Source organism: Jatropha curcas, chromosome 9, assembly GCF_041381405.1.
Source record: "Jatropha curcas cultivar XTBG-Jc1 chromosome 9, XTBG_Jcur_1.0, whole genome shotgun sequence".
In the NCBI taxonomy this organism is placed as follows: Eukaryota; Viridiplantae; Streptophyta; class Magnoliopsida; order Malpighiales; family Euphorbiaceae; genus Jatropha; species Jatropha curcas.
In genome coordinates this window covers 18380356-18402409 of record NC_143159.1, presented here as the reverse complement: position 1 = coordinate 18402409, position 22054 = coordinate 18380356, and the positions used below count along the sequence as shown (strand labels likewise).

The 22054-nt window shown below is 33.2% G+C and overlaps 2 protein-coding genes across 2 annotated transcripts; both read left to right on the top strand.

Moving 5' to 3' along the window:
- Window positions 1–3873: 3873 nt before the first annotated feature.
- Window positions 3874–7579, top strand: LOC105632993 (caffeic acid 3-O-methyltransferase). The gene is made up of 4 exons (XM_012215526.4): window positions 3874–4340; window positions 4457–4767; window positions 6076–6140; window positions 7155–7579. The coding sequence occupies exons 1-4, from the start codon at window positions 3928–3930 to the stop codon at window positions 7449–7451; spliced, it is 1086 nt and encodes a 361-aa protein (XP_012070916.2). The 5' UTR covers window positions 3874–3927; the 3' UTR covers window positions 7452–7579.
- A 2495-nt stretch (window positions 7580–10074) lies between these two features.
- Window positions 10075–11079, top strand: LOC105633162 (uncharacterized). The gene has a single exon (XM_012215769.3). It carries the CDS (start codon window positions 10075–10077, stop codon window positions 11077–11079), a length of 1005 nt encoding a protein of 334 aa, XP_012071159.3.
- The last annotated feature ends 10975 nt before the right edge of the window (window positions 11080–22054 follow it).

Genomic DNA, 22054 nt, shown 5'->3' with positions numbered 1-22054 from the left:
GCCTTTTTGTTGGACATAATTATGGAGTCTTTGGTGAAGTAAATAGGTGAGGCTGGAGTGGTCTGTTTTGATGGTAAATGGTTTATGTTCTAGGTAGTGTTTTCATTAGGAAACAGCTTTAATAACTGCTAACAATTCTTTTTATAGGTAGTGTTTGTTGTTCAAAGGTTTACTAATAAATGCAATTGGTCTATCTTTCTGCATCAAAACTGCACCTATCCCAAGGTGACTAGCATCAGTCTCCAATACAAAAGGAATGCTAAAATCAGGAAGTGCCAATACAGGTGCTGAGGACATGGCTGTTTTAAGAAGTTTAAAAGCATGAGTGGCTTGGTCACTCCATATGAATGCATCTTTCTTAAAGAGGTCTGTGAGAGGTTCACTTATAGATCCATACCCTTTTATAAACTTCCTGTAACACTCAGTAAGACCCAAAAATCCCGTTAGTGACATAAGTGACTTAGGTGTAGGCCAGTTAACCATCGCCTCAATCTTCTTAGGGTCTGTAGCCCCACACCATTGGCACTAATAATATGTCCCATATACTCTATGGTTGGGGTACAAAAAACACATTTAGTCATTTTAGCATAAAGTTGTTCATAAGAGACTGAAAAGTAGCAAGGGCACTGGTGAGCCCAAAGGGTATCACCCTAAACTCAAAATGGCCATGGTAAGTTTTAAATGCAGTTTTTGGAATATCAGTCTCAAGCATTCTGATTTGGTGATAACTCGCCCTCAAGTCAACCTTAGAAAAGTAAGATGCAGAATGCAACTCATCTAATAAGTAATCAATGATTGGGATAGGCTATTTATCCTTAATGGTCAAGGAGTTTAGTTGTTTATAGTCAATGCAAAACCTCCAAGAGTTATCCTTTTTTTTGACAAAAAGAACTGGGGAGGCAAAGGGGCTATGGCTAGGTTGAATTAATTGAGAGGTGAGCATGTCCTGAACCTGTTTCTCTATTTCATTTTTTTAACGTGGTTGTATTTTTAGGGTCTGATGTTAATAGGGGTGGCGTGGGGTAGGAGAGGTATAGAATGGTCATGGGATCTAGGAGGAGGGAGGGAGGTGGGTTCTTGAAAAACATCCTCAAAAGAATCTAAAAGTTTTTGAAATTCCAATGGGAGGGAAATTTCAGTTGTAGGAGCAGTGGTGGCAATAGGAACAGCAGAAAGTGAAAACAATTGGGTTATCATACCACAACCTTCCAAAGTAATTTCTTGAGGGACTTAGGTGAAATAAGGTTCAAGGAACCAGATTCAGTCATACCTTTCAATTCTAAAGACACATTATCCTTTTGTATGATAAGAGCTGGGGTAATGAAGTCAAATAAAACTGTGTGATATGATATTCTACTAGCTCCAATATCCCAGGACTATATATGAATTTGTGCCCTTGCATCTCCCATTCTAGGTCAGGACATTGAAGTTTACTAACCAGGACTTGACCATTGGCTAACTTGACAGATAGGGGGAAAAGTCTTGACAAACTTCAAGTTGAGGGTTTTAACCAATTTAGCATCAATAAAACTGTGAGTACTCTCACTATCCACCAAAATGACAATGGACTGACTATGTAATGTGCCCTTAATCCTAATTGTATTAGGAGATAGATGACCCTCAATTGCACTAAGTGAAGTGACTTCCTGACCCAATTCTTCTACCCCTTCCTCATACTCAAGCAATTGGTCCTCTATTTCCTCCTCTAATGCATTCATAGAAAGTAGATGTTTGTTTTTACAAATGTGTCCAGGAAAGTACTTATCCCCACATTTGTAATAGGGTCTAGGGACTCAGCAGGTGGTGAAGGTAACACAGCTGGCTTAGGTACTTGGGTATTTGAGGCTTGGTCAGGTGGTTTAGTAGGTAAGTTTTAGACAGGGAGTTTTGGTAAAATGGTTTAGGTGGGATGAGGCGAAAGGATTGTTTCTGGTGTTTCATAAGGGCCTCAATAGACTGCTCTTGCAATTTGGCTTGTTCAAAAGCCTGAACCAACGTAATTGGGTGGAGGAGTTTGATTAAAGGTCTAAGATGGTCATTTAGTCCACTGATAAAACATGAGATAAAATACTCCTCTGGCAAGCCATCGTTATGCTTTTGCACGAGAGATTTGACGTATTCAAATCTCTATTGATAAGCCAGGACTGTAGGGGTAAGTTCCCCAAATCTAGCACACAATGCCTCCGAGAATTGAGTCCAATTAGCTACATGGTTACGTAGAGTCCAGCCTTGGAACCAGGCATCAGGGACATTAGAAAAAAATAATGAGGCCAGTTCAATCATGTTGGGTTCTTTTATGCCATAAATAAGAAAATATTTACGACATTTACGAAGCTAATGCTTAGGATTAGTACCATCAAATTGGGGCAAGTCCATTTTCAAGTTTAATGAACTGTTCCAAGGATTCCTTTGAAAATGGTTGGGTGAGGTAGTAAATAAAGCGTTGGTATGATCCCTAGGTGTTACAGGAGGAGGGGTTGTTTGGTTTGGATAAGTGCCAGTTAAATCCCCATTGTTCATAGGAGGAAGATTTCTATTAGGTATCTGAATTGGGGGTGCCAGTTAAATAAAGCGTTGGTCGTCCATCTTTTGATTCTGTGTTGATTGGGCCACGTCAATCTCAGATCGAGACTCAATCACCGCCGTAGATAGCCTTTCTTCCAGAGTTTCAAATTTTCCTTGCATTTCAGCCTGAATCGCCTCCAAGGAATGCTCAAGGGAGACAGCTCGCTCCTCAAGAGCCTGGAAACGAGATGTATTGGTCATCGTGGTTTTTTTGTCTAAGGAAATAATGGGTTCATCTAAATCACAAGTCTCTGATACCAGATTGTTAACGGACTGCAATATGCAGTGCTTAACAAGGGTGTTCAGTAACCCAGAAATTAGATGAGCACTGAGAAAAGTAAGGGAGAAGAAGAAGGAAAGGAAAGAGAGGAGAAGAATCGAGACAAAAGGGTATTTAGGAAAAAGAGTATATTTTCTCATTACTTGTCCTTTTCCATAAATGCCAACTCAGCTACTTACACATCAGCAGCAATATAAACATTTAGCCACAAGTTTTAAGTAATTGAAATACTATGCAGGCTATTAATTCCTATAACAGCACTGTTTATTACAATGTAGTCCTTAATTGCTAACACAAATCAATTCCATTAATTTTACCAAATTTTGCCTAACCCTAATGGAGATGGATTGAATAAAAGCCCACCAGAATGGGATTTTCGGAACAAACAATAATAATGGTGGATAGTATACAAAATAACAGAAATGTTTTGGTGCATTGGGACAACAGTTTTGGACCTTCTCCTCGTCAGACATGGTTAATTACAAACATTTCTTTGATTATCTTAATTTCAACTTCTAATAAACAGGGGGTGATATTGACCTCTATTTGCCTGATTGTTTGAATGCATTGTCATCTAAGGATGAGCACAAAACAGTTCTCATAAAAAAATCAAATTGATTTAGTTTGGTTTTTCTAATTTATTAGTTCCATGAAATTAAATTTAGAATTTTTGATTATTTTAATTCGGTTCAATTTTATTCTAAAAAAATTAATTTAATCAAACTGAATCAAAATCTAAGAACTTTCATTTTGAAGTTTTTACCTTTGATTATATGAGATTTCCCTTTCGTTTTATACTGATTGTAATAGTTGATACTTTTCAATTAATTAATTAACCGAACCGAATTAAAATAAAAATTTTTAATTTTATTCGGTTCGTTTTGTGTGTGCGCGTAGATATATATGTATATATGGCACAAGTGGGTAAATCATACAATATATTCCCATGTGTACCCATGGAATATGTTGTATTATTTGATGCAAAATGTACTTGACTTAATCTGGCTAGCTTTATATATATGTAAGTTTATAATAAACAAGCAACAAAACTGAAACAAAGCAATAGTCTTAAGAGTACAAAAATGGATTCCAATTCCATTAATGAAATCAATGAAGAAGATGAAGCACACCTTAATGCGATGCTATTCTCTGCCTCTCACATCTTTCCTATGGTGTTTAGGGCAGCTATCCAACTTAACATCTTCGGTATTATAGCCAAAGCAGGACCAAATGCTTATCTTTCTGCAACTGATATTGCTTTTCACCTTCCAACACAGAACCCTGAAGCTCCTTCTATGCTTGACCGGATGCTTCTTCTCTTTGCCAGCCACTCTCTTCTTTCTCAATCTAAGCGAACCCTAGAAGATGGTCAAGTTGAAACACTTTATGGGTTAACACCAACTTCCAAATTCTTTGTTCCTTGTAGTGAAGAAGAAGGAGGTTCTCTTGCTCCCTTATCTGCACTTTCTACTCACAAAGTCGCCATGGAGGTCTGGTATGGCTAAAAAAAAAAGTGAAAACACCTTTTTTCTTTTTATTATTTGTAGTCTATCATTAGTCTCTAAATATAAAACATTTACTCTTGTGTGTTGTGTAATTTTACTAAAATAGGTTAAATTTGAAGGATGCAATTCTTGAAGGTGGAAGTATGTTCAAAAGAGTTCATGGGATGTCTTTATTTGAGTACATGAATGAAGACCAAGCATTTAACAAGATTTTCAATGATGCAATGGCTGGTCTTTCTCCTCTCATTATGAATGCAATTTTTCAGAGATACAAAGGATTTGAAGGGCTCAATTCATTGGTTGATGTTGGTGGTGGTACTGGAAAGGTTCTCAATATGATTATCTCTAAGTATCCTTCCATCAAAGGCATTAACTATGATCTGCCTCATGTTACCCTAACTGCACCACCTTACCCTGGTATAGTACTCTCTCTCTTTCTCTCTAATTCTACTAATTAATTCAATTAAATTCTACTAATTAATTAATTCTATCAATTGAATTAATTTTTTCAAAAAAAAAAGAATTAATTTAAGATCACTTATAATTTTGATAACTTGATGCTAAAGAGGCATAAATATGCATTTCGGCCCTTTAAATTTTAAAAATTTGTATTTTGTAATCCAAAATAAATTTCTAATTTTACCATTGGCCTTAATTACGCTTAGGTATGACAAGTTTTGTAAGTGCGGATTTCGATTTCATCTTAATTTAAAATTGAAACTAAACAATTTTTTCAGAATCTCTTTTATTTTATATTATTTTTTAAAAAAATTTTGCCGCATCAATGAATAAAAATGATAAAATGGTAACTAATGGATAGTATTGAAAAGGAATTTAAAAGTTTAATAAAAAAATTTAAGATTTATAATAAAAATTTTAACAAAACAAAAAATTAGAATTTCTTTATTTTTTTATTATTTCATAATTTCTTTTTTTTTTTTAAGAAAAAAATGATTTAAAGCCGAAACCACGGGTTAGTGGATGATTAGTCTCCCTTCTGCAAGCCTTTCTATTGCTGAAGGCACCGCACATACTCATTAAAGAACTCTCTCTCTGCATTTAATCACATAACTTCGAGTACAATTTAAAAGTAGAAACTGTTGACCAGATTCCAATTTAAAACCAAACTCTGATTATGCCTAATCATGCTTAAAAAGAAAAAGAATTCCTAGCAATTTCAAAAATCAAAGGAGTACTTGTATTTTCTTTTCTCCCTATTAGGTTTATATTTCGGATTAGAATATTAATTATAAGTTTTGAAAATTACATCCAATACTTTATAATAACTTTTTTTTTTTTACCTTAAAAAAGTAATTTAAAACATATTATAAAATCTTTCATATGAAGGCTAGATTTGAATTATGAGATTCCTCTATCACTATATGAGTCCAACATAGGCATAATCATCGATCCAATTCGAATTGATATTAAATAAAAAAAAACCAGTTTTAAAAATTAGATTCAAATCGAAAATAATTCAAATTTTGGTTACCAAATGAAATTAATTTGTTTTTAATACAATGCCACCTAATAAACTTTAAATACAAAAAATAAAAAAGTCTTTGGATTTTTTGGATTGTAATGAATTTCTAATTGCATAAATATAGAATAACTTACACGGCGTTTACAATTAAATTACCAATAATTAATTGCTGACGCTAATTTTATAATTTTTCCTTTGATTTTTTGTGTAAAGATAACTTTATTTGCTTATTTTAAACTCAGGCATTCAACATATTGGAGGTAATATGCTAACGAGTGTTCCGCAAGGAGATGCAGTTATGATAAAGGTGACTCTTATTTTGTCTCTATACCTTGAGTATTATATACTATAAATAAATAACAATTTTTTTAATAATAATTTTATAAATTAATTATGATAAATATGACCCTTATTTTGTCTTTATATCTTGATATTATGTATCATAAAAAAATAACAGTTTTTTGGAACATTTCATTAAATTTAACAATTTTTGATTTTTTTTTCTTCTTAATTTAGATGACACTTTTAAAAAGTCAAAACATTATTAATTATTTTATTTCAGTTTTTTTCTTGTCTAGATATTTATATTAAATTTTATTTCAATTAAATTAATATTAAGAGTAATTAAATTTTTTTTTTTCTAAAATTTAGGTGATTCAATAATTTTCTCAATTCCTGTGAAAGATAAAGAAATGTCAAATTTAATAGAATGGAATAAGTAATTTAATACTTAAGTTGTAATATTAAACTTACTCTAAAGCCTTATTTTGTAATACTCTCTTCGTCCTAAAAAGGTAATCCATCTTTCCTTTTTAATTTTGATTTGTCCTAAATATAGTCCACTTTTCTTTTTTGCATTATAGTTAATTCTTAAATTGTCTCTTCTACCCTTATTAAAATTTTATCTTATTTTCAATAACGCCCATTAATTCTTATTTATTATTTTAATATAATAATTGCTCATATGTTATTTAAGATGACATAATAGGAAAGTTATATGAATAAAATTATACTTTAGCCATAATAATTGCTATTTTTTTATTATGTGTATAAATAGAAAGTGGACTATCGATCTCTTTGAAATGAAGGGAGTAACTTTTAAGATAACTTGTGTTTTTACATTTTGTAATGTTCCATAAAAAAAAAAAATATCGCTTAACAAATAGAATTTAATAAAGACATAACATATAATATTTTCATTACTATGATTGTAGCTATCGTGGTTGACCCCTTTTTTTTTTTTTTTTTAAAGGGATTATTGTATACTACATAAATATTAATTATTGACATATTAGATAATATTCATACATATACTCTGCAGGATACATGTCACAATTGGAGTGATGAAAATGTGATAAAAGTGTTGAAGAATGTATATGAAGTGCTGCCCAAAAATGGGAAACTTATAATTATAAATGCAATATTGCCAGAAGAACCAGACACAACGAAAGCCTCTCAGTATGTTTTAAGCCTTAACAACACAATGTTAATGCAGCCTGGAGGCAAAGAAAGAACTGCAAAACAATTTGAGAGCTTCACCAAGGCTGCTGGTTTCTCCAATTTTAATGTTGCTTGTGTTGCTCGAGGTATATGGGCTGTCATGGAATCCTGTAAGTAATTAATTATTTAATTATATCATCATTAAGCCTTCAACCATAATTATATATGTTTTAAGGTTGATTTATGATTTTTTCTTGTGGGTTTGTTGTGATGTTTCAAGTATAAATTTCAATTATGTTTGGAAGGAATAATTGTACACTTAAATTTATTTATAAATAAATTTTATTATATGAATTTTTATATTTGGTATTTAGACTTTGTTCGGTAAAGACTTTTTAAGTAGTTGATCAAAACGCTACACGCTATTGTTTATAGTGTTTGGCAACATAGCGTTTGGACTAGATTTTAGAGGTTAAGATAATGTTTTATCAAAAGTTAAATCATGTAACGCTTAGTTGGCTTTTAGCATTTTATGAAAAGTTACTCAAACAGCTAAACGCTACTTAAACAGTCAATAGCTATCAAAAACAATTAATATTGCCTTTAGGCTATATTCAATAATAGTTTTTTAAATATCTTTTAGCGTGTTGATTGGCAAAAATGCTACAAGCTATTTTTTGTACTATTCGGTAACATAGTATTTGAACTAGCTTTTATAGGTTAAGGTAGCGTTTTATAAAAAATTAACCCACATAACATGTAACTTTTAGCATTTCATGAAAAGCTACTCAAATAGCTAACAACTAAGAACATCCCCAATGCAACCATGGATTGTGGCTGATGTGCCTTAATAAATAGAAGTTGTGAACGATAATGTGACTGAATGTGTATTTATAGACGTTAGATTTTAAAAATAGTTCTTCAATGCTTTTTGATTATATTAGAATTTCCTGATGATGAGTATTTAATGTTTTAAAATTATATGTAATTAAAATTAAACCTATAACTAAATACAGTGACCTAAAAACAAACCGCTGGAGAGAAGATGTAGAAGAGAAATAAAAAATTAAGAAAAAATGAATGAATAGGAAAAAAAGAATAAATAGTTAAGTCATATTGTCTAACAGACCTTTTGAAAATAGAGAACATGATGGACAATGTATTTTTTTCTTGATACATCAAACTCACAGACTAAATAGACAATAACATTAGGTAAGATTTTTGTTTTTAACTTTCAATTTTTTCAGATGTGGCAAATAAATAAGAACAATCCATAGTTGTATTGAAAATGCTCTAAAGGCTACTAAAATAAATAACAACTACCAAACCAGTTAATTTTGCTATAGTCTCCCAATTATACTCAAATACACTAATCAGAAATTTTATTTTCAGAATTTAATTATATAGTTCCATTATTTTATTTCCTTTAGACTACTTAAGTCTTCTATTGAATTCAGCATAAGTTAAACAGATTAAATAGTATAACAAGAACAAAATCGAGAAACTACATAATTAATTTAAAAAATAAGGAGCCCTAATTATTCAACTTTTTAGAAGCTTTAACGCCACACATGTATCTTTTAGGAAGAATAATAATGTCTTTATATTTAAATAGCAGTTAACCGATAATTACATATTCCAAATGTAGGTAAGTATTTCACACAAATATAAATATTAAGTAGTGTAACTAAGATAAAATTGAAGAATATAAGATTAAATTCTAAAAATAAAAGTCTTAAGTTCTGACTAGTATATTTAAATATAATGAAACAACTAGATAATAATATTACTATTACATATATTTTAAAGAGGCCCGCAATCATATTGAGTATGTCCAACTTCATCCCGAAGAAGAACCATAAGAAACATTTTTATGATTAACTTTTTAATCAATGATGGAGTTTCTAGTAAATTACCAATTAGATAAGATTGCAATGATAGTTTGAGCAGCCTCGGTTTTCTTTCCTCCAAATATTTATCAATAGCTACTACAGCTTCACTTTGCAGCCTATTATTTTTTACATCAAAAGATTTTGTTGACACATTTTGTGCTAAACTTCTAGCAAGAACAACCGCATCTTCAAACTGGCTGCCTCACCTTGGCCGAGGAATGGACCCATGGCGTGCAACGCGTCTTCGGCTACTATCTCGATTCCTTTTCAAAAATCTTTGAATAATATATCCCATGATGCTCGATAATTAAAATGTGTAAAAATTAACGAGTTTTCCTTGGTATGCTTTATCATTTCTACAAGTTATGATGGGAAGTGTAACTCACCGTAAGTTGGTGATTCATGCCTGAGTCTTCATAAAATTTATCAAATTCTTGTAAAGTATACTCGCTCTCGTTGTCAGATCTCAAAGTTTTGATTTTACAGCCACTTTGAGTTCCTACGAGAGCTTTAAACTTCTTGAAAGTAGAAACAACTTGTGATTTGCTGTTGAGAAAATTGTTAAGAAGTTGACTTAGCTGCTGCACTTCCAATTTAGTTGCTGCATTTTTTCTTTTTCTGTTATGTTTTGACTTGTTCTACTGCATTTCAGTCATTATTTCCATTTTTCTAGCTGAGTTGTTAAACATGGAGGCATGTTCCATGGTTGAGCTGAAATATAGGAATTTCTTTTTTTTTTTTTTTTTTTTTTTTTTTTGTATTTAAGCACATTTGCAGTTAATAAAAAATGTAGTACACTGCAATATTCTTTTTTTTTTCCTCTGTTATTTCTTAGTTTGCTCCAACAAACTGGTATCAGAGCCCTCTTCTTAAGGGACTTGTGAGGAATTTGAGTGTATATTCACCAAAATGAAGGCTTCGAGTGCAGAAACTTCTTTCAATGCCATTGCACCTCCTGTGTTCAATGGAGAAAATTATCAAGTTTGGGCAATCAAAATGGAGGCTTACCTGGATGCAAATGATCTTTGGGAGGCTGTTGAGGAAGACTACAAAGTGCTTCCACTACCTGACAATCCTACAGTGGCTCAAATGAAGAATTTCAAAGAAAGGAAGGCAAGGAAGTCCAAGGCCAAAAGCTGTTTGTTTGCTGCAGTTTCATCTTCAATTTTCACTAGAATCATGACCTTGAAAATAGCCTTTGATATATGGAACTATCTCAAGAAGGAGTACGAGGGAAATGAGAAGATCAAAGGAATGCAAGTGCTGAATCTGGTTAGAGAATTTGAGATGCAGAAAATGAAGGAATCTGAAACTATTAAAGAGTATTCAGATAGACTTCTCAATTTCGTAAACAAGGTACGATTATTTGGTTTTGAATTTGCTGATACAAGAATAGTTCAAAAAATTCTAGTTACTGTCCCGGAAAGATTTGAAGCTACCATCTCTTCTTTGGAAAATACTAAGGATCTGTCAAAGATTGGCTTGGCAGAATTGATACATGCTTTGCAGGCTCAAGAACAGAGAAGGCTTATGAGAAGTGAAGGTTCTGTTGAAGGAGCATTGGCTGCAAAGGTGCAAAAAAATCAAGGAGGGAAAGGGAAGTACAAAGAAAACAAGAAGGAAGGTTCAGATTCATCAAAGTCTGACTTTCCTCCTTGTAAGCACTGTAACAAAAAGGGTCATCCACCATCGAAATGTTGGAGGAGACCTGATGTGAAATGTGAGCAGTGCCAGAAAATGGGACATCATCAGAAAATATGCAAGAGCAAGGTTGTAGCTCAAGATGATCTACAGCAGAAAAATATTGCTCAAGTAGCTAATTATGAAGAGGAGCAGCTATTTGTAGCTACTTGTCTTGCAGCAAGTCATTCAAGTGACAAATGGCTCATTGACGTGCTTGCACCAACCACATGACCTTTGACAGGGATCTATTCAAGGAGCTAGATTCATCATTCATTTCCAAAGTAAAGATTGGTAATGGAGAATATATCGCAGCGAAAGGGATAGGCACAGTTGCAGTAGATACTTCAACATGTACAAAGTTTATTCAAGAAGTGTTATTTGTACCTAACATTAATCAAAATTTGCTGAGTGTTGGTCAGCTTCTTGAAAATGGTTTTAAAGTGTTTTTTGAGAGCAATCATTGCTTAATCAAAAACTCAAAAGATGAAGATATGTTCAAAGTGAGCATGAAAGGGAAGAGTTTTGCACTAGATTTTCTACAGGCAAAGCAATCAGTCTACTCAGCAACAACAGTGAGCAGAAGTGTGGCATAAAAGGCTGGGTCATTTTCATCATAGAGTAGTGGTGAATATGCAAAAGAATGAACTTGTTCGAGGTTTGCCTAATCTTGAAGTTGAACTGCCAAAATGCAAGGCTTGCCAATATGGAAAGCAATCAAGGCTTCCTTTCAAGAAAGCTACCTGGAGAGCATAAAAAAAGCTTCAATTGATTCATATTGATGTGGCTAGTCCTCATAGAACTCCTTCACTTAATGGGAGTAAGTATTATCTGCTTTTCATTAATGATTATAGTAGAATGTGCTGGATATATTTTCTCAGATTCAAATCAGAAGTGGCTGGTGTGTTCTGGAAATTCAAGAACTGGATTGAAACACAAAGTGGCTACAAAATTCAGATGTTGAGGTCTGATAATGGGAAGGAGTACACGTCTACAACTTTCAGTGAGTTCTGTGAAGAGGCTGGAATTGAACATCAACTCACTGCTCCATATACTCCTCAGCAAAATGGACTCAGTGAACGTAAAAATCGTACAGTGATAGAGATGGTCAGGTGCTTGCTTCATGAAAAGGAGTTGCCAAAAGAATACTGGGTAGAGGCTGCTAACACTTCTGTGTTTCTGCTGAACCGACTTCCTACAAAGGCAGTTGATGGGAAGACACCTTTTGAGGCTTGGTATGGTTACAAACCCTTTTTAAAAAATTTAAGAGTGTTTGGCTGCTTGTGTTTCACTTATGTGCCTCAGATTAAAAGAGACAAGCTCAACAGAAAAGCTGAAGCTGGAATCTTTGTAGGATATAGTTCAGTTTCAAAGGCTTATAGAGTTTTTCAACCTGATACAAGAAAAATTCTAATAAGCAGAGATGTTCATTTTATGGAAAATGCTAAATGGAATTGGAAAGGAGATCAGGCTGGTACAATTCCAAGTCAAGATTTAAAGTTGCTAGAGCTGTCCGAAACTGATTTGATTGATGATGCACCTATCAGAAGCACAAGATCACTTTCTAAAATCTATCAGAAGTGCAATATTGCAGTCCTGGACCTAGAAAATTTTCAGGAGGCAAAAAGAGATAAAAAAAATGGGTAGCTGCAATGGAGGAGGAGTTGAGTATGATTGAAAAAAATAAAACGTGGCAACTGGTAAAAAGACCTGATGACAGAAAGTTGATTGGAGTAAAGTGGGTATTCATAACAAAGCTGAATGGAGATGGCTTTATAAACAAGCATAAAGCAAGGCTTGTTGTGAAAGGTTATGCTCAAATCCCTGGTGTTGATTTTTCTGACACATTTGCTCCTGTTGCCAGAATTGAAACAATCAGGTTGCTGTTGGCTATTGCTGCTCAAAAGGGTTGGAAAGTGTACCAGTTAGATGTCAAGTCAACATTTCTAAATGGTCTTCTCGAGGAGGAGATCTATGTTGAACAACCTGAGGGGTTTGTTGTGAAAGAGCAAGAAGATGATGTGTATTTGCTCAAAAAAGCACTATACGGCCTGAAACAGGCACCAAGGGCCTGGTATAGCAGAATTAATGAGCATTTGATGCAGCTGGGATTCAAAAAAAGTCTAAATGAGGCTACCCTCTACATCAAAGGTGATGAGATCAATTTTGTTGTTGTTTCACTGTATGTGGATGACTTACTTGTTACAGAAAGCAATTTGGAACTTGTGAATAAATTCAAGAAAGATATGCAACAGACCTTTGAGATGACTGACTTGGGGGAAATGGCATATTTTCTTGGAATGGAGGTTCAACAAAAGGAGAAAGAGGTGTTCATTTGCCAAACCAAATATGCTAAAGAAATTCTGAAGAAATTCAGAATGGATGAGTGCAAGATTGCTACAACTCCTTTGGGTAAAAATGTAAAGCTCAGCAAGGAAGATGTAGCGGAAAAGGTTGATGAAGCTCTTTACAGAAGTCTAGTGGGTTGTTTGATGTATTTAACTGCCACAAGACCTGACATTTTACATTCTGTGAGTCTGCTATCTCGATTTACGAATTATGCTACTGAAACTCATTTTTCTGCTGCTAAAAGAGTTCTAAGATATGTGAAAGGAACATTGAAGCATGGAATCAAGTTCGGTGCTAGTCAGTTTCATGTTCTGCAGGGCTATTTTGATAGTGATCATGGTGGTTCTGATGATATGAAGAGTACTTTAGGTTATTGTTTTAATCTGGGGTTAGGAATGTTCTCTTGGTGCTGTAAAAAATAAGAAGTTGTTGCACAATCAACTGCGGAGGCAGAGTTTATTGCTGCTACACTACTGCAAATCAAGCTTTATGGCTTAGAAAGGTGTTATTTGATTTGAACCTGAAGCAAAATGAAGGCACAGATGTGTTTGTGGATAACCAAATAGTAATAACTATCTCAAACAATCCTGTTTTTCATGGAAAAACGACACACTTTAATATCAAATTGTTTTTCCTTAGAGACGTGCAGAAAGAAGGTTTTGTTGTTCTGAAATATTGCAAACCTGATGACAATGTTGCAAACATCTTTACCAAATCTTTGGAAAGAAGCAAATTTGAGTTTCTAAGGGAAAAACTTGGAGTTTGCAGCATCAAAGCCAAGGAGGAGTGTTAAGAAGTTGACTTAGCTGCTGTACTTCCAATTTAGTTGCTGCATTTTTTCTTTTTCTGTTATGTTTGACTTGTTCTACTGCATTTCAGTCATTATTTCCATTTTTCTAGTTGAATTGTTAAACATGAAGGCATGTTCCATGGTTGAGTTGAAATATAGGAATTTTTATTATCCTTTTTTTGTTGTATTTAAGCACATTTGCAGTTAATAAAAAATGTAGTACACTGCAATATTCTTTTTTTTCCTCTGTTATTTCTTAGTTTGCTCCAACAAAAATAAACCAAGCACATTCTTGTAAAATCATCAATGCACAAAATAAAATATTTGCATTGATTGAGGGACATTCATGGGCCTATAAACATCAGTATGAATCAGCTCTAATTTTTCAGTTGCTATATAAGACTAATTTTTAGGAAAAGAATCTCTATGCGTCTTTCCTAGTTGACAAGCATCACACACCTCACTTCTCAAGCTAACTTCATGAATCTCTCTAAATTTTGCATGCTGGTTCCGTTGTTGATGTTGTTTTTGTCTACAATATTTATCAATATGCCCAATTTTGCCACAATTACTGCATTTGGCCTTCTTCCAACAATTTTTCTCTAAGTGAGATGTTTTTTGGCAAGTTGAACAATTTTGCCTCTTTTTTTCACTTTCTTTGTTGTCACCTTCTCTTCTTTTTTATCCCTTTTATCATGAAAAATTTTGTCCTCTACTACTTTTAGAAGCTTTCTTTCCTTTATTTTTATATTTGGCATAAAAATCACCTTCAATGACATCTTCTTGTCTAATAGCTCTTCTTTGCTCCAAAGCTTGAAAAGCATTAACAAGTTCTAAAATAGTGAGTTGAGTGTGGTCCTTGGAGTCTTCAAGAGAGGAGATTTTGGCTTCAAACCTCTCGGGTAGACTCACAAGAACTTTCTCAATAATTCTGCTGTTGATGAGGTCTACTCCAACCAATCGAATCTAATTTACAACCTCCATAAGTCTGTCAGTATACTCTTTCACAGTTTCAGATTCTTTCATTCTTAAAATCTCAAACTCTCTTCTCAAGTTTAGGACTTGCATTTGCCTAGTTCTATTACTTCCTTGAAACTCTTCTTTGATCTTATCCCATGCTTCCTTTGCTATATCACAAGCCATGATTCTTGCAAAGATGGTTTCTGAAACACTCGAATGAATACAAGAGAGAGCCTTGTATTTTTTTGCAAGTTCTTCACTATGATTTTGCATTTAAGCAAGTATTGGATTGTTGGGTAAAGGAGGAGGATCTACCTGTCTCAACAACTTTCCAAAGATCATATGCCCTTAAGATGAGCCTTCATTTTTACAGGCCAAATTGGATAATTCTCACCTGAAAATACAGGTGGTAATTGAGCTGAAAAATTGCTAGAAGCCATTAAGAAAATATGAGGTGTTTAAGGGGTGATGTTTTCTTACTTGTTTGGTCTCACTTTATCAGACTCTCATAGCCCCTCAGAGGATTGAATGCTTTAATATCAATTGTAGAAGGCAATGGCAGAGTAAGCAATAAGAAAGGAAGATATAAATTTGAAAGATAAGAGGAGAAATCTCTGCATATTTCATTTAGAATTCAGGTTTATATAATAGCTGAATGATACAAAATTATATGATTGAGTTTTACAAACTTCCAGTAAGACCATACTCTTAAAGACTAAACTTACAAGTAATAATTTACCATCTAAAAGAAGTTAACAACTGATTAAACTAATATTTTAATAAACCCAAAACTACAAGCAATATATCAAAAGATAATTATTAGATTTCCAAGATAAATTTCAGTAGGTCTAACAATTTTGTTCATATAATTTTCTAATAAATTTGCACTTTTGTACCAAGTCATATAATAGCAATTAACCTCTATATGCCAGGCCGAAGCTCCCTCAGAGTCTAAGGGAGCGTAGCCCCTAAAAAATTTTTTTTTTTTAATTTTCTTATAAAAATCATTTTTTTCAAAATGTAAAAAAAAATTTCATTTGGTCCTCCTCAGATAATTACCCTAGCTCCATCCTTGTCTATATGTAAGCCTCTTTGTCTTTTATTTCTATTAGTTTTTTTTGTAAAATATAAAAGCTAATATTGTATTTATTCTTTTTAAAAACCTTTAAGAAATAAATTGCAGACAAACTCTCTTTTTTCAAAGCATATGGATTCGTCAGATTTAAGATTCTCTCCAATGTTACTATGTTAATTGTTATATATATATATAGGTTAATTTAATAAGATATATATTAAATATGGTAAAAAATGTAATATCTTTAAAATTTTAGTTTGAATGGTTGAAAAATGAAGATAATTTAATTTTAATTGTTTATATCAATTTTATATATAAATATAAATTCTATGAGATAAAATAAGAAATTATATTATATATTTAAATTTGATTGATTATATTGATTTCTTACTTAAATCGAAATACTATTGACTAAAAAATAAAATAAATAGTAACAAATCAATAGTTATTATTGTTAATAATTTTAATATTCTAAATAATATTTTCATTCCTAATTCACTTTGTATTTTTTTTAAAAAAAAAAAATCTTAAAATCTATTTTGTATTGATTTTATACTTAATTCAAATTTTATTCTATTAAAAATATAATTTTATATCAAGAATTTTGATTGTTTTCTACTTAAATTTAAATTTTATTTTATTAAAAAAATATAATTCTTTATCTATAATAAATTATAAGAGTGGCAATGGGTACAATTTACAAGCTATGAAGAAACTATAATATTGGATCATCACTCTTTAAAATTGGTATGTTTATTAGTTATTATCAATTCGAAATAAGCTAAAAAAAATATCTCTGAGACGTACACCAAGACATAACCTAGTGGTAAGTATATATACAGGCCCGATAATAGATGCAGGTTCGAATCCTCCACTCCGTCAATCTCAAAAAAAAAAAAATCTCGAGACTATATACTGTATCGTAGTGTAACTTACCATGCAAAATAAGCTAAAAAATATCTCTAAACTAAATTATCTAAATAAAAGGAGAAATTTTATATTAAAAAAGACAAATAGAGGTGTAACTTGGATCAGAATATACCAAACCAAATGTTAATTTGGAATGAAATTTTGAAATATGAAATTTAAAATGGAATGTATTCTTTGAAATATTGATATATGGAATGTGGAATGGAAAAAAAAAAATTCATTGAGAGATGAATGAAATTAATTTTAGTTGATTGCATGATGGATGGACTGTGTGAATGTGTTGTTTTTCACAGGCAAATACTCCAATTTTTAGGGGAGAGCATGAAGGAACAATTATTGAAGAAGGTGGTGGTGATCATTCAGAAGAGTTCATGGAATGCCAATTTTCCAATATATGAAGATGGATCCAACATTGAACAAGGAGCTTTAATCAAGGGTTGACTGGTATCTCAACCTTGGTTATGAGAAAAATTCTTGACACATACAAAGAATTTGAAGGAATCACCTCTTTGACTGATGTTGGTAGTGGAACTCGTAGAACCCTTAATATCATTGTTTCCAAGTACCCTTCCATCAAGGGCATTAACTTTGACTTGCCTCGTGTGCTCAAAAACTGAGCCTTCTTATCCTGGCATGCATTTTTCTAATTCAGTGAGATTATGTTCGGCAATAACTTTTTATATAGCTTTTATCGTTTATGTTAAATGATATTTTTTTACGGTATTTGGTAATATAACATTTAAACTAGCTTTTAGAGAATAAGATAACATTTTATAACAAAGGTTAACCCTATAATGTCTAGTTTTTAGCGTTTTATGAAAATCTACTAAAAAGCTAAATGCTATTAGAATAGCTAATAGCTACCATAACAACTAATTTTACCCTTCTAATCTACAAATTTTAATTTCAAAAAAATTAGTGAAATTATTAGATAATTTGAAATTTTAAGAAAGGAGACAGATTATTTGCTTCAGGTTATTAGCCCAAAATAATTCTATTCTTTTTTTTTTTTCTGTCAAAAGAGTAATTAAAAACTGTTGTTTAGCTATTTTGAAACTCTTAACATTAAAACAAAACTATTGTTTAGCTATTTTGAAACTCTTAACATTAAAACATTCACCTTAAAATAGTTTAACCTTAATTGAAACAGAACTTTGTAACAGAATGAACTGGTACTGGTGCATACAGTTGTATAGCATATTGGAGGAGATATGTTTGAAAGCATTCCTAAAGCAGATGCCATTTTGATAAAGGTAAGTTTTGGACAAACATTAATTGAAAGCATGTAATTACTATGTGAAACTTGAAGAGGTCATTTGAATTGATAGAAGGTGAAATCAATGAATTTTATAAAATCTCTTTGCAAAATTTATAAAGTTTAAATTTTATAGATTTTAAATATATGAAATTTTTATATTTTATCTTGAGGTTAGAAAATAAAATCCAGACAATTGGAAAATATTTTGAAATAAAATTAAGTGATTTGAATTCTGCTCTTCCAAAATGGTGAAAATTGAAACTACGAAAGAACTAATCAATTCCATGAATTGTAGCCTGTTTTTTTCTCAACAAAACAAAGATATCTAGTAAAAATCTGTAGACTGTTTAAATTCAACCACTCAAATTCCATCATTAATAAAATAAAAAAAAAAAGAATTTTAAATTCCAGCAGAGCCACACACTCAAAACCAAAAAAAAAAAAAAAAAAAAAAAGATAATTAAAACAAATTTTATTAATAGAAATTATAATTCTGAATGGGGAAATTAATGTATATGCATTTTAATTATTAACAGGATACTCTTCATAACTGGAGTGATGAACACTGCATAAAGCTACTAAAGAATTGTCATCAAGTGCTACCAGAAAATGGAAAAGTGATAATTATATCAATGGTGATACCAGAAGTGTTGTGCGGTACCCACTCAGTGGGACCCATATTTGAAATTAAAAACAAAAGAAGAAAGGAAAACGTGGTAGGTCCCTCCGACATGTGGGACCCACATACAGTTGAAAATAATTTGGAGTGTTTTTTTGGGAAACAATTTTTTGAGTGCCACTATTTTTATATTACTCTCTTTGTAAGCCTACTATTTTTAATGGAAGAAATATTTGGAATTGGTCCCGTGGACGTAGCCCTAAACAGTTAAAGGGTGAACCACGTAAATATCTGTGTGTCATATTTCTATTTTTCCACTGTGTTATTATTTTCGTAAATTTATTGTCGGGGCCCTAACAAGTGGTATCAGAGTTTCGGTAGGTTCAGCTGATCAGATAGCGGTACCGGATCCGTGGATATATTTTGAAAATAAATATACCACGACGATGAGAAAATTACGACGAGTCCATTGGTACAGTCATTTCGAAAAAACGTTGCAGAATCGACCTAGTGATGAATAGTAAAATAGTAACTCAAAATTGATAGTGAACAATACTCGTTACTGTTGTTGAGTCCGTTTCAAGTAAGCCCAGCACTATTCACATGTAGTACTATTCACGTGTACAGTTACTATTCACGCATACAGATACTGTTTACGTATACTATTACTATTCAGGCATACGGTTACTATTCACGTATACTACTATTTACGTATACGGTTTCTATTGGTGATAATATTTTGCATAAGTAAAAAATGGATGACAGAACAACAAGCACAATGGTTAGACTCAACTCATCAAACTATGCAGTATGGAAGATATTAATGGAAGATCTTCTATGCTGTAAAGATCTCTTTGAAACGATTGAGTTGAAAGGAGTCAGGCCAACTTCAATAAATGAGACTGATTGGAAGTCAATTAACAGAAAAGCAGTCGCAACTATTAGGTAGTCTGTTGAAATGAGCGTCATAAATCATATCGCTCATGAGAAAGATGCCTATTCAATCTGGAAGAAGTTGGAGGACATGTACGAGCGGAAGAACGCCCAGAACAAAGCTTTTTTAATCAGAAAGCTTGTAAACCTAAAGTACAGAGATGGCGAAAGTGCTTCAGATCACTTGGGCAAATTCCAAGAAATTTTGAACCAACTGACAACGTCAAAAATAGTGTTTGACGGCCAGGTGCAAGCACTATTCTTGTTGAGTTCCTTGCCGGACAGTTGGGAGACGCTGACTGTTACGCTCAGTAATGTGTCAGAGGGGAATCTAACCTTAACCACAGTTAAGGAAAGTATTCTGAATGAAGATATCAGACGTAAGGAGACTAGTACGAGTAGCAACTCAGATGCACTCGTTACAGTTGCAGAAAGGAGGGGGAGAAGCAAAACCAGATACCCCCAAAATCCAGACAAACGTGACAGTTCACGAAGAAGATCCAAGTCAAGAAAAGGTGTCACTTGTTATCATTGTGGCAAGCCCGGTCACATCCAAAGGCACTGCAGAAAGTGGAAGAAGGAACGAGCCAAAGAAAATGATGAGGAAAAAGACGATACGGAGGTAGCTTCAGTAACTATTGATTTTGACGCACTTGGTGATGGTAGTGCGCTGATTTCTCATGCTGGTCTCAGTGAGTGTTCCACAAGTCAACAATCTCTTTGGATTATTGACTCTGCATGTTCTTATCATATTTCTTCAAAGAAGGAATATTTTTCATCACTTACACTCAGAGATTACGGCCATGTCAAGACTTTGAATGGCATATATGTGAAAAATTGCGGCATTGGAACAGTATGCATCAAAACCAATGCTGGTTATGATCTCTGGCTGGAAGATGTGAGATACACTCCTACGGCAAACTTCAATCTGATCTCAGTTCATTGTCTTGATGAATTGGGTTATGCAAATCTGTTTGTCAATAGAAATTGGAAGCTTTCCAAAGGTAACTTGGTGTTCGGTAGAGGAAGAAAGTTCAACACCCTCTACTACACCCAGGCCAAAGTTTGCACAGGAGTGGTGAATGCAGTTGAAGATTTATCTGCTGAGTTGTGGCACCAACGACTTGGTCATTTGAGTGAGAAAGGAATGGAGACTCTCACTAAGAAGAAAATGCTATCTCTAAAAGGTTTGCCTCTAAAAATATGCACTGATTGTTTGTCTGGTAAACAACATAGAGTTTCCTTTCATAGATCCCCTTCTCCATCTAGAAAACCTGGTATTCTAGAATTGGTACACACTGATGTTTGCTCAATGGGTGACAAATCCTTGAGTGGTTGTTCATATTAGGTCAGCTTTGTTGATGACCATTCTAGAAAGGTGTGGGCTTTACCAATAAAGTCAAAAGACCAGGTGCGGGATATGTTTAAAATCTTTCATATCAGTGTTGAAAGACAAACAGGAAGAAAGCTAAAATGTGTTAGAGCTGATAATGGTGGTGAGTACAGAGGACCATTTGAGAAGTATTGCTCAGAACACGGCATCAGACTTCAGAAGACAGTTCCCAAAACTCCACAACAAAATAGAGTTGCAAAGAGAATGAACAGGACTATTGTTGAAAGGGTTAGATGTATGCTCTTTCATGCTAAACTTCCGAAAACCTATTGGGCTGAAGCAATGAATACTGCAGTTTACTTGATCAACCTTTCACCTTCAACCTCCCTCAACGGAGATGTACCAGAAAAGGTGTGGTCAGGGAAAAATATTTCTTACGATCATCTTAGAATATTTGGCTGCAGGGCTTTTGTTCATATGCTAAAAGATGAAAGATCCAAGCTTGATTCGAAGTCAAAACAATGTATCTTCTTGGGTTATGGAAATGATGATTTTGGGTACAAATTATGAGATCCAGTTGAAAAGAAGCTCATCAGAAGCAGAGATGTCGTATTCCTGGAAGACCAAACCATTGAAGACTTTGGAAAAATGAAAAGCCAAAGTCTATCATGAGTTTCCTGTTAGTCTTGATGCAGAACCTCATGTAGAACCACAAAACGATGAAAAAGATGATGGTGAACCTGTTCAGAATGATGCTGAACCAGCTCCAATAGAAGAACTGCCTCAATTGAGAAGATCTGCGAGAGGCAGGATACCTTCCCAGAGATATTCTCCTGATGAGTATGACTTGTTGGCTCAAGGGGGAGAACCAGAGAACTACCAGGAGGCAATGGAAGATTGTAAAAGGAATGAGTGGTGGAAAGCCATGCAAGATGAGATGGAGTCCTTGCATGAGAACCGGA

Excerpts from the sequence above, each read along its gene's own strand:
- LOC105633162 (XM_012215769.3), top strand. The coding sequence starts at position 10,075 with ATGAAGGCTTCGAGTGCAGAAACTTCTTTCAATGCCATTGCACCTCCT.
- LOC105632993 (XM_012215526.4), top strand. The coding sequence starts at position 3,928 with ATGGATTCCAATTCCATTAATGAAATCAATGAAGAAGATGAAGCACAC. Across the intron at positions 4,341-4,456 it reads AAAGTCGCCATGGAGGTCTG|GTTAAATTTGAAGGATGCAA; the intron begins GTATGGCTAAAA and ends TTACTAAAATAG. Across the intron at positions 6,141-7,154 it reads GAGATGCAGTTATGATAAAG|GATACATGTCACAATTGGAG; the intron begins GTGACTCTTATT and ends TATACTCTGCAG.